The following is a 13303-nucleotide window of genomic DNA, read 5'->3' as shown; positions in this document are numbered from 1 at the left end:
TGTGTAGGGGTGGGGTGGGGTGGAGAAGTCTGCTTTGGGCTGGACAGTGTGAGAAAAGAGGGAGGAAGAGAAGAGGGAATGGAGAGGAGTTTACTCGACTCCATTCCCTGAGATGAGTACCCTGCCTCAGGGAACTATAATTTTCACCAAGGTTCACAGGGTTCAAGTGAATCAGTCGGGCTGAGGTGACCAAAGATTAAAGGATTTTATTCATGCAGAATTAGAAGCAATATTCTCGGTCTCTCTCCTTCAGCGTAGCGCCTACTCCCTTTGCCAGTGTATTGATAATATAACACTTGGTGCTTCCATGGTACCTTCCACTTCAGGAATTCCTTGCCTCAAAGATGGACGAGTTAAGCCTCACAATATTATCACCCTCTTTTTAAAATGGGGAACCTGAGCCAGAGAGCAGCTAAGTGACTTGCCCAAGGTCACATAAGTCAGTGGCAGAGCCAGGGACAGAACGCAGATGTCTTGAATCTCTGTTCTGTCAGGATCCTGGGCGAAGGTGAGAGAAGGAGACAGTCAGGAATCAGACTGAGGATCAATACCGTATCTGGGTGCATGTTAAGGTTCCAGGGGTTCATTGGGAGTCAGAATCTAGAGTCTGAGCCAAGGTCAATACGGGGAGTTCAGGAACAGCAAAGCAAGGCAGTTTTGGCAGCTAGTTAGGGATCTGCATCGTTGCCTGATAGCCCTGCAGGCCCAGGTTCGAGTCCTGTCAACCCTTACGTGTCCCACGCTTTAACCATTACAGCAAGCTATAGGTTATAGGTATCCATTAAGGACAAGGGGGCTCCTACAGAGCCTCCCCGACATGCATTTCCACCCACATCATCACATGCTCCGAGCAGGCTGGGTGCCTACTTCATGCTCCAAGAGCGCAGGCTCTGAGTTGGGGTCCGAGTTCACCCCCCACCTGAGGTTTGGTCTTATTGGCTACTGAAAATCAACACCGACCTCAACCTAAGCTACTGCTCCGAGTTCAGCTGTCCCTACAGTCCCCTCCAGGGCCACCTCTGCTTTCCTACTTCCTTCTGTCCCAACGAGAGGCACCCACGCAGTTATCCTGTGGTTGGAGCTATGCAACTGTTACCTCAAGTCTTACCGCAGGGATTTTAAGGTGACTCAGCAGAAGCTGCCCACATTTCTATACAGGGTCTTAGAGCCGACCACGCTGTTACATTCGCCAGCCAAGACACAGATTGTAGCTCTCCCCTGGACTGATTTGCAAGAAGGTGATGAATGTCTTCTCTGAAAGCACTAAGTCCCTCGGTGGAAGCAGAGAACGTGAGGTGTCTCCCTTCCGAGACTGACACAAACCCAGGAAAGGCACTTCCTTACTGCCCCCTGCGAAACCTTATATTGGAACACCTCCCCTCCTGTAAGCCCACGGCCATTTGGATGAACTTGGCCGACTGGCTAAGAAAGAGAATGGCACAATTTGCTATTGAATAATATCCGCTACCATCTTCCTGAAGTTGAACTCCCACGGGCTCAGGCGCTGCTAAGTAATTCAAGGCCAACATATGGCTGCAGAGAAAGTAGCAACCTCACCGCTCAATTGGAGAGGTTTAGGTTGTAGTTCTCTTTTTGTGTGAGCTATTAATTCAAATTATTTAGACTTGGGTGGTAAAAGGCCCATTTCAGCTTCAGGCTGCCAGAGTGAGTTTATAGCTTAAAAAAAAATGAATCAAATGAATTTGATTAGTTTATTCATGAGACGCCTCGGTAGTTGGCCAGGAGCTAGGGGCTGCGTATACAGCAGACAGAAAGAAATAATTTGCAATGCGCATCGGAGAGAAGAATCTAATTACAAATCCTTCTGAAAGGGGTGCACCCAGAGTCTGTTTCCACCAGGCATAGATATCCAGCTCAGCTTATTCTCTCTCACTCATTTTATACTTTCACCTTCTTGGCACTAAGGCTGATTACATTATCTAACATTTTTCATCTACAGTGAGTTCTAGCGAAAGCAGAGATTTTTGGACCTATAGAATAATATATAATATATAAGATCAGTTGCTCATCTGCTTATTTGCAGCGTCAAGAAGTTTTCCCTTAGGTGCTGCTTTGTACAACCCCAGCTCTGTATTTATGGTTCCATATTTCAGTGCTAAATAAAGACCACACTCCCAGTTAGGGTTGGAGAGGAAGATTAGGTTGGGGAGGTTTAGGTTGGATATTAGGAAAAACTTTTTCATTCAGAGAGTGGGGAAGCACTGGAATGGGTTCCCTAGGGAGGTGGTGGAATCTCCTTCCTTAGAGGTTTTTAAGGTCAGGCTTGACAAAGCCCTGGCTGGGATGATTTAGTTGGGTTTGGTCCTGCTTGGAGCAGGGGGTTGGACTAGATGATCTCCTGAGGTCCCTTCCAACCCTGAGATTCTATGATTAAAGGTAACAATACCTCTATAGAGCGCTTCTCCTCCCCCCCCCCCTTTTTTTTTTTTTTTAGACAGACAGACATAGGAAACAGTCACTTGCCCCATGACTGAAAAAACAGCCTTTTCTGGGGTGGAACACCCTCATGTGTCAGCAAAGTAACACACATTTTGATCCCCCCACACTCCTCCAAATTAACTTCTCCAAATGAAAAACACTGAAAGAGATTTTCTTCATGGGCACAAAGAAGGTGGAAATGTGGCCAAGACACCCAGATTAACTCTTTTCTCCTAAAAACTTCTTGTGAAATCTTTAATGACCACATGTCACAGGCCCCAATTCTGCACTACATTACTCTGGTTTCACACACGTGTAACTCCACTGAAGCCAAATGTAACATAGTGGTGAATCAGGACTTCTTTGAAAAGCAAGGGCAACCTTGAGATGTTCTCCTAACAATCCACTATGTGTTATGCTTCACCCATCCAACAAAGATCTGCTCATTCTGGGGGCCCAACTTGAGAAACTGTGGACCTGATACACAGGGGTACTGAGCATCCACAACTGCAAATGCAGCCAATGAGAGATGAGAGTGCTTAGCTCCTACAAGGGGTCAAGCCCAAGGCGTCTTGGGTCAGGCACCCAAAAATCAGCTGCAGTTGTTTGTGGTAGAACCAGGCCTAGAAGCAATTCTCCTGACTGCCAGTCCACGGCCGTGATCACCACACCATCATTGCACTGTACCTGGACATCAAACTATGGGGGTCCCCAAACTTTTCCAAAGCAGCGACTGCATCTTAATAGATCTCCCCTCCCATTTGCAGTCACATCATTTCCCTGCAGCAGCGACACCAGTTGCATACATGGGGCAGTGAGAGTATTTTCATGTATTCTTAACGATTTTTAAAGGAGTTGTTTTTGTCCAGTTAATCACACTGTCTGTGCTAGCTCTTCACTTCTCCCCCATTCCTGTCTGTTCTGTTTCTTTCAGCTGGAAAATGGGGTGGAGCCAGCACCATGCGAGAAGCCAGTTCTTCTCTGATGACCACCAGTTACGGTATGTCTACACTGCAATTAAAAACTCCTGGCTGGCCAGTACCAGCTGACTCAGGCTCACAGAGCTCAGGCTAAGGGGATGTTTAATTGTGATGCAGACATTTGGGCTTGGGTGGAGCTTTGGCTGAAGGACCCTGGTGGGGGTCTCAGAGCTTGGGCTGAAGCCTGAGCCCAAACATTTACACCTCAATTAAACAGCCCCTTCGCCCAAGTCAGCTGCAGGTGTCTAACAGCAGTGCAGGCAAACCCGGAGTGCTCCACAGACAATAAATTTGGGAAGCTCTGGTCTAGCTAAAGTAAGTTTTAACTGCTCAGCAATAATTTGCACGACAGCAGGAGAGTTTTACAACGTTGGCTTTAGAACGTTAATGTCATTCTTACATCTGCGGGAAACACACAGTTTGCAATCGCCAAAGGCAAATATGATCTCATTTTCCTTGTGTAAAACTCCAGGCCAGCCCTTTGCCCTGCTGCCGAAGTGTGTCCGAAGGGGTTTTCGAATATAGCCACAGATGAACAGAAAGCCACTGAAAAGCGAAAATGGCTTTGGGACACAACGGCTTCACAATGAAGTTAAAGAAAAGCCAGAGGGAGAAAAACAGAACCCCAGGAGCATATGCAGAGTTTTAGAACTTACAGCAGCGAGGTGTCAATCTGACAGAGGCCCCTATACCACCTTCCCCGGCTCTGTTGACAGAGCATTTACACAAAATACACACTTTCCTCTACTTGAAAAGCCTTCCATGGAGTCCAGCTGCCCGCAGCCACTTCCCAAATGACAAGATCCACAGCATCCTCCAGAAAAGCACAGACCCGGGAGGTAAGTACTGTAGCATTAATCTGTAGCATGAATGAGCGGAGATTTACTTACCGCAGTTGAGGCATGCAGGTTTATTCAGAATGCTTACTTCCAATTATGATTCCTTTTCACGTTTCAGTACAAAACATAATTAGTTGCATTTTGCACTCTGCTATAGCAGAGATACCTGCTGAATCAAGGACACATCACTGGACAATGTAACCCCACGATCTCACTGCTGTTTATCCTCACCCTCCCTTCCTGACATTTCTCTCTTGCATCTCAGCCTAAACCGCAAGCATTTCAGAGACCATTTCTTTCTAGGCCTATGTGTCTACACAGCACCTAGCACAGCAGGGAGCTCAATCCTCATTCAGACCTCTAGGAGCCACATAAGTGGCTCAGAGTCTGCATAAGACTAAATCACAGCATATGTTTATTCTATAGCTTCTGCTTTTTAGGATAATAGCTTCACTGAAACCCCCTCCCAAAAAATCTAAGAGTATTTCTCCCTTGATCTTGGGGCTGGGTGGGTGATACAGTTGTTATTAATCATTTATATTCCATCATCACCTAAAGGCCTCAACCAGGAGGGGCCCCATTGTGCTAGGTGCTGTACAAGTATAGTACATGACAGAGGCTATGCCAAAGAGTTTCCAGGTAGGCCACAAGAGGTGAATGAAGCAAGGCTGGCGTGAAGGAGGAGGACAGGGTAACCAAACAATAAAAGTCTGTCCGGACCAGAGTTTAGAAAGACCACAGTTGTTGTAGATCAAGGGTTTGTTTTTGTTAAACCCACCTTACATGATCTGTTGGTCTGAAAGTAATTTAAAAAATTCTCTGGTTTCTTTTTTAGTTCCACAATGGGAACCGTTTGTTTTTGGGGTGAGGGGGGGAGAGGAGGAAGGATCAAGAAGGATAAAACTCATGCAGGTAAATTTTTCCATATGGGCCACTGTCTAGAAGCTTTTTCTTTCTGACCCAGCAACCTCATGGTGTCCCTCTAAGGTGGGAGCGTTTCCCTCCCGTCAGCTACCATTGCCACCGGAACAGACAGAGACACACGGCATCATTCATTCGCAAGCGGGGGAGGGAGGAAAGGCGAGGCAGACACATGTGGTGTGAATTAAGGAGGGCAAGTCAATCGCAACACTGAATTTCCTGAGCCGCCGTTTTCCGCCACAACGTCAGCGGGATTTAAATGCCGTTTCTTGCGCTGCTTTTAAAAGTCAGCTTCCTCTCGTCTTTACTTCTGGGACCACAACAGCGTCAGCGTCACATTTCCCACGCTTTGGATTCGAGCGCCCACCGTCATGTTTTCTCCCCGGTTAAGTATTTTTGTAAAAAATATTTTAAATAATGAAGTTTTTAAATGGAAAAAAAAGTGACTGGACAGGCCAGGAGTTGTCTGGTATCTGAGCCTACTTCTAGTTTTGGAAGCATATTTACAGTGACAGTCACTTAACATTTGGCTGCAACACATTTTAAAATCCTTGGGGCAGATTCTCTGCTGCGCCCGGCTTTCGTCTCGATGTGCAGGGAGCCTTTTACAGCTCGATTCTCTGCCCCAACCCCAGCCTTGGCGTGGACTGGGAGCTGCTCTCTCATACATACCAGCAGGCTACAGTCTCCAGGAAGCTGTGGGGAGAGAGGCAAAGGAACTGGCTCCACTGGCTCCGTGCCTGCTGGGGACTTCCCAAAGCGGGAGGTTATCCCTAGGAGGGGGCTTAGGGGAGGTTTCTGCTCTCTGGGACCACTGAACACAAACAGAGTAGTTCTCAAGTCAGGATGAACGCTCCCAAATGCTGCCATCGGAGGAACTGCTGTGTTAGTTTGACTGCAGTGAGTAAAAAATTGCCAGCACAGTGGTTCTGAGCAGACATGCACTGAGCACCAGGGTCCTGGGGAATTCAGTTTCTAGTCTCTCAAAAATAAATAAATACCACCAGCCCCCAACCTGTATTTTTTTAAAAAAACCCACAAAGTAGTTGATTGAGCGGGTGCAGACAGCAGTGAGTCAGAGCCATGCACCCGGCTCATTGCGCCTCTTGCTCTGATGCAGGCACGCCAGGCAGCAGGGGCCAGGCCATCGTGATTTGTGACTACACGGAGTTGTACGGGAGAATTCTGCCAAAAGCTCTCAGGGGGTGGGGGAACATCGGCTTCTGCAGCCGGGGAAAGACGTCAGCGTGGTTTCATCCATCACACAGGGACATCTCCGGACTGCTCAAAACACTCGATGAGTTTGCACTGTCAGTCCTGATCTAATGAGGGGGACGTGCTGAGTACTGGAAGGGAACTCCTACAAGGGCAGGCCCTCACCAAACAGCCTGTGATACACTCACTTACCTGGAGTTTCTGCAACTTCCCAGTTCTCCAGCAGGTACTGGGGAGACAATAATCCCACATGGGCAGGGGCATAGCCTAGGACCTACCAAGGCTATTCCGTTACTAACTGATAAGATTAAGGACCACACTTTGCTCTTGATGAGTGTCAGGGAACTTCCATTGATGTTAATATGGATGGAGGGCAGTATGCAGCCTCAGAAGAACTAGTGTGGGAAGATGAATTGCAAAACCACTTGGGATCAACAGCCAGGTCTTTATGGCAAGTATTTGAGAGACTAAATACAAGACAGAAAGAGATCAACTCAAGGGAAAGCAAAGCAAGGGGATACTGAAGCAGCCAAATACAAAGACATTGTGAAATTCTTTTCAAACATGTTCAAATGATGTTAAAATAAGATAGTGATGCAGGAGAGAGAATGAGAACTGAGATGACTGGTAAAAGAAGCCTTTTCTGCAGGGCCGGCACAACCATTTAGGCGACCTAGGCGGTTGCCTAGGGTGCTAGGATTTGGGGGGTGGCATTTTCTTTGGCAGTGACTGCGGCAGCCGGATCTTCGGCCGCCCCAGTCGCCGCCAGCATTTAGGCGGAGGGAGCTGGGGCAGGGGAGTGTGGGGAGGGCCTCCTGCAGCAAGTAAGGGGGGAGGGGGGCGGCACACAGGGGAACTCCCAGTACCAGCTCACCTCTGCCCCGCCTCCACCCCGAGCACGCCGTCGCTGCTTCACTTCTCCCGCCTCTCAGGCTTGCGGCGCCTAAGTTGATTGGTGCCACAAGCCTGGGAGGCAGGAGAAGTGAAGCAGCGACGGTGTGCTCGGGGTATAGGTGGAGCAGGGATGAGCTGGCGTGGGGGGGGTGCCTCAGGGCGGAGGGTGGGAGATGGGGAGCTGCCGTGGGGGAAGATCTCAGGATGGGGGGGGGAGCTGATGCGGGGGGGGGGGCGGGCGCCTCAGTGTGGGGGCTCGGGGACGGGTGCAAGGTGGAAGTTTCGCCTAGGGCGCAAAACATCCTTGCACTGGCCCTGCTTTTCTGGCAAGGTCTGAACTTCAAGAGAAACGGCAGAAACAAAAGGCAGGTGAATGCTGTATTAAAAAAAAAAGAAGTATGGGCAGAGATTTGGTTGGATAAAAATCTGCAAATTTACTTCAGTGGTATTCGCAACTCAGTTACGAGGGAATTGTTTTCAACCCAGAAGAATGATCAGGCAGCTAACGTCTTCTGAATACTTGTGCAAAACTGTATTTGTGCCAGTGTTCACATGGCCAGCTTGAAAATGAGTTAGGCCAGGACTACACTAGAAAAGGTTTGCTGGAGCTATACTGGTATAGCTATGCCAGCAAACCCACCTAGCGTAACTGCAGCTTGTACTAGTATTTCTGTCAATAGAATTTATACTGATTCCCAGAGCAAAATAAGCTATGCTGGCAAAAGCACTTTTAGGCTGGCATAACTGCACCCCCACTAGGGTGTTTGCTGGTGTAAAAACATCTTATAATAAAAAAAATCAAAATCACACCCCGACAGACAAATACTGGCAACGTTTCTAGAGTAGACCCGGCCTTAGGCCCTTGCTCAGGAAAGCATTCCTATGCAGGACAGCACTTAAGCACATGCAGTTAATGAGACGCACATGCTTCTGTGCTGTACGGAATAGGAATGGACTTAGGCGTGTGCACCAGGGCTGTTCTGAACTGGGGACTCAGGCAGCCCCATTGACTCAGTCCAGTCTCTCCCGCCCCTTTTTGTATAAATCCAGTGCAGGACTGTTCCTTCCTCAATAGCTTCTTCCCTGATCTATAAACATTTCAACCAGCCACTTGGGAAGCATAAATAATGCCAAACGAGTTAGGTGAGCACTTAACGTGAACAGCCAATACTGCGGCGAGGGTCCACAAGCGACCCATAGGCTGAGCTATGTTTGCATAAAACATCAGTTTGTCATTGTGAATGACGACGCAATTAAGAAATACAATGACTGCCGGCAGAGAACTCGCACACAGCAAGGGGGGCTCTGTTTATCTAATAAATCATTTGCTATGAATCGCTCCCCCAGCTCCTCTGCAGAGAAGCCTTTTCAGGTCAGAAATCAACACTGGCTTAGAAAGATGTTTAGCCCCTACTCACTAGGGAGCATTGTTCCTAGCTAAGCCTGACGTCAATTTTTCCAGATTCACCCTCCTACCCGCCCTGAAATGGTCTATACCAGCTCAGCGGAGAACTGAAAACGTTGGCTGCTACTGCACTATTGCCCAGGTAGATCTGTCTATCTAGCTTTTCTAGTGCAACCATCACCATAGCAACCAGGTGTCAAAAGGTAGAAAAAGCAGACAGCTCGAAAGCAGTAGTGGAAACTTTAAAATGGTTAAGAGATTGCCTAGGACTTACCCAGCCCAACCACTTTGGAACCTGTCATGTTTGTCTGTTAAAATTACCTTTATCTTTTGATTCTAGTCGCGTCGCAAGGGGATACAGCCACAGAAGATTTCATGTTCCGTTGACTAATTCTTCCTGACGTTTGGCATCATGGTAAATGCTTATTTCCCCTCCCCGCTGCCCAAGGAAACAAGTAAGACCTGTCTTCAGAGTTAAAATGAACCATAACATTCAAACTCACTAGAATCAACACTGCTGATTTCATTTTATTCTTTCCCCCTTTAGGCATCTATTACCATAATGCAACTGGTTTAGCCTAGAACGACCAACTACCACTTTTTGCCCAACTGAGCTTTTTAAAGAGATTTAAAGACGTTGGATTTTCAATTGTAGACATACAGAACAAAACTAAACTAGCTGGAGAATCCATTTGGCCTGCCTATGGGAGTAGCTGGTGACCAGCGATCCTGCCAATTTATCGTGCGACTGTTGGAACCTACCATTGGGCTAGTCAAATTTCAGCAAGGGTGATTAAAGCTGTGTCTGGTTTGAGGAGTCTAGTTCTGGAAGTTCAGAATCTCAACGCTTTGTCTTCAAGGCGCTCAATACCAGGGGGCCTAAAGAAACCGCCTAAAGCTCCAGAACGAGGACTGTGGTCAGCAACTCCACTGCCCTGGCAAAAGGCAACTTTCCACCATCAGAGTAACGCTGGTGTGTGCAGGAGTCAGTACTGCCTTCAGGGTTGGTCCCAGACTTTGGAATTAATTCCCACAGGAACTAAAGACTGTCATTAAACCTCACCCACTTTTGCTCCAAGAGTACGGCCTTCTGCGACCTGCCCTCTCAGTCATAAACAGAGTGCAGCGGTACTCTTAAAAAAATATATATCCCCCAAATGTAAACCCGCTACGTCGACACACAATTCTCACCCTAAGGATGGGGGAAGGACAAACTTCACGTAACAGATGCTGGGTCACGCTGTTTAACGCCCTGCAGGAAGGTGCTCAGATGAGGCTGTTACAACCACCTGTAGAGCAGGGGGAGAGCAAACAAGAATGGCCCTCCAAAAATGATGGCCACCCTTTTGAAAAGTGGCCACTGCTTTCAGGTGTCCAACCTGAAATCTCGGTGCCTTATTTTCAGCCATGCTGAGCCAACATAAATCGAGCAGACGTCAATAGGAGCTGTGGGTCCCCTGCCTCTTTGAAAAAGAGGTACCGGGTCTCTCCAGTTGAGCACCCTGAAAATGAGGCACTAAGGAGTAACGTTCGCTCTGAGAGCTCCCTGGCAAATCCTGTTTGAGAGCTTTGACCACATGTGACAAGACGACTGGTAGCCTTGGGGGCAGATTCAGCCAAGGCACCACAAACCTGACCAGCTCTCGATGTATCACCTGGATTAGAAAAGAGTAAACCTTCTTCATCTCTCTATTTCGCAGCCCTGCCCTCGTTTGCTCTCCTGTTCCTCACCCCCACTCCTTCTTTCGCCAATTCCCGTCACCCACCCTCAACCTCCTGCCAGCATCCTGTTCTCTCTCAAACCTTCCCCCCACCCCCTGCAGCTGTCTGCCCCTCGCCCTGTTCATGCACGTGGGAATAAACCAGGAGTGCAAAATGATGCGATGTCTATAAAATCCCCTACTGCCTGCAAAATCAAGTGATCTCATTGCCTGGTATTTGTAATGCTTGTTCTCCGTTTCTCACTACCTGTTTGCTGTGTCCTTCCCTTCCCTTGTCTCTAGCTGGATTGCAAGCACTTCACAGCAGGACCTGGCCATTCTAGTGGGACCATTGAAGGGATAACAGACTCACCAGGACGCGGTCTCCAAGCCGTAAGTCTTTATCGCCCTTTTTCACCGACCCGCTGTCTGACAGGTTAGATCCAGATTCATTTCCGGTTTTCATGGTGCTGTTCAGGACACTCTCCCTCAGGGGGATGATGCGAGTGGAGAGAGGCGGTGTCGCCGTCCCTGAGTGCAACGACAAGTTCTGAGTTGTCAGGGACTCCACAGAATGGGCATCGCTGCCCGAGCCCTCCGCCACGGGCTGGCGGGTCAGCTTGGAGGGCCGTGTAAAAATCCCCTGCAGCGGCTGGCACTCAAAGTAACGTACGCCACCAACGGAGCCGTCATTCTTACCCACCGGGTCATCCAGAACAACCCCTGCCCACTGGCCGGGGGCAAACTGGGTCTCCCCAAGGTACTGGATCACACCTGGCTTCACTCCGTTCACCCAGACACGTTCGCCCACCACGAAGTCTCCCAGGAAGTCATCGCCCACCTCAGTGACCTTTGATCCTGGCTTCTCGGCACTGGCAGTGGAGGTGGGACCCTGCTTGTGCAAAGGTGAGCCTGCAAATTGAAGGAAAACAGGACTTGGCGTGATGTGAAGCCAGATTACGAGGAAAGTGTATTAACACTAGAAGACCCAGTACCATCATCCAGGTTACCTATTTATACAGGACACAGACAAGGACCGGAGCCACAGTGGTTACTTACACATCTGGAACACTGACCCGCCTCTGCAGCTGAAGAGGGGACTTGTCCATAAACAATTCAACTTCAGCCCAGGATCTGCCTCGTTGGGCATATTACTAAGAACCCACCTGTGTCCGTTTCCCCATTCACAGGAGGAGAGTCAGAAATAAAACTACTTACTACCAACCTCAGAGCAGTGCTGGAAGGATATTAGGGTAGGTAGTTACTGCCTGTAGGCCGCTTTGCAGAAGTAGCACTAAGAACATTAATAAAGGGCAGCAGAAGGAACCTTGGCAGGTGCTCAAAGAGCCTACGAGGCCCAAGGTAGCTCATTTTCCACCTCTCCTCAGGGAGGAAATTGCTTCTATGAAAAACGGGGAATCGATTCTCCCTGGTGGTGTTAGGGCAGTGCTCGCTATATGCAAAGAGTTAACAGATAAAGCGCTAGCAGATGGCGCTCGATAGCTCCTGGCTTTTGTAGGACCAGCCAAACTTGCTGCTGTTGTGCACTGCAAATGGCTTCCTTTGGGCGGCTCTTTGCATCCGGCTTGTAAGAGATGCAGCCAGTAAGGGGACCAGCTGGACTAGTCTCAGTATAAGAAAACAAAAGGCAAAAAGCCTAACTCAGTCCTCGCACTAGGGAGGGGTGTAAATTCTAGTGAGCACTGTGACCATGAGGACGCTGCTGGTGCACACTAAAAGTTTCCCGGGGCACATTAACGCAGGACTGTTTGAAATGGAACTATACTAACGTGCACTAGGGACCTTTCAGTGTGCAGCAACAGGGACCACACGGACACTTTGTGCACAACACGTTAGTGCGCACCAGGACTTACACCCTGCTGGCTCAGACTAATGCGTCACATAGATGGGCCCTATGAAACACTGAGTCAGGCAGCCTCCCCCATTAGCCCATTGGACTTTCAAACCACCTTGCTGCTCAGTAACATTGAGATCTCAGACTGTGCTTTTCAGTGCACGCCACCTACCACTGGCCACGTGCTGTGTGCACCCGTGTGTTAGCCATGAGCCAAGGTGCTTCCAATGAAATAAGCGCCAGCCTGAACCTTCAGCCAAAACGCAAAGTGACAGGATGACAGCCGCCACAAAATGAGGCTCAGCAGATACTCAGCACATACAGCACCTGGCGGTTAGGCTTCTGGCTTCAAAAAGGTTAACTCTAAAGAAAGCAAACTCATTCCAGTCTCCAAGAAGCCTCATTTTGGCAGCTGCCTCTCTGCTCACTGATTTCCACGAGACTCTCGCGGCACTGCCAACCCAGCTAGGAACGGGATATAACAGAAGTAGCTCAAGAAAGCCTGTTACCAAGAAGTTTCCAGCCCAAGTTTGCAAACTGTACAGCAACAAATAACACGACTGTACCCAGTGCTGCCCAGAGCTTGCCATTCGAGGAATATGAATGAAATCTTATCAACCCAGTGATAGAGAGAGATGTTATCATCACTATTGTTACTGAAGAGGAATCTGAGGCACAAAGCACAAAATCACCCTGGCATCGATGGGTAAAGCTCCCTTTGAAGTCAACAGGAGTTGTTCCCACTTCATAGAATATCAGGGTTGGAAGGGACCTCAGGAGGTATCTAGTCCAACCCCCTGCTCAAAGCAGGACCAATCCCCAGATTTTTACCCCAGTTCCCCAAATTCACAACCCTGCGTTTAGCAGGCCAATGCTCAAACCACTGAGCTATCCCTCCCCACCATGCGTACTGAATTTAATCCACTGTGCTGCGACTTGCCCAGTATCACACAGCGAGTCATTGGCAGGATTAGAACCCACAAGTGCTTTGCTCTTCACCTTGTGCCACGTCCACTAACGGAAGAGGCTCAGATCGTTCCAGCAAGCACTCAGGC

The 13303-nt window shown here is 48.7% G+C and overlaps 1 protein-coding gene across 4 annotated transcripts in view; it reads right to left on the bottom strand.

Moving 5' to 3' along the window:
- Nucleotides 1-13303, bottom strand: part of CLIP2 (CAP-Gly domain containing linker protein 2) — a 124244-nt gene that overhangs the window by 57895 nt on the left and 53046 nt on the right. For all 4 annotated transcript variants that reach the window (XM_044993825.1, XM_044993826.1, XR_006574377.1 and 1 more), the window contains one exon: nucleotides 10767-11305. In XM_044993825.1, coding sequence (XP_044849760.1) covers nucleotides 10767-11305 — 539 coding nt within the window. The remainder of the gene's footprint in view (nucleotides 1-10766; nucleotides 11306-13303) is intronic.

This window comes from Mauremys mutica, chromosome 19 (genome assembly GCF_020497125.1).
Source record: "Mauremys mutica isolate MM-2020 ecotype Southern chromosome 19, ASM2049712v1, whole genome shotgun sequence".
Classification (NCBI taxonomy): domain Eukaryota; kingdom Metazoa; phylum Chordata; order Testudines; family Geoemydidae; genus Mauremys; species Mauremys mutica.
The sequence above is the reverse complement of the archived record's forward strand: the minus strand, read 5'-3'. Positions and strand labels throughout refer to the sequence as shown.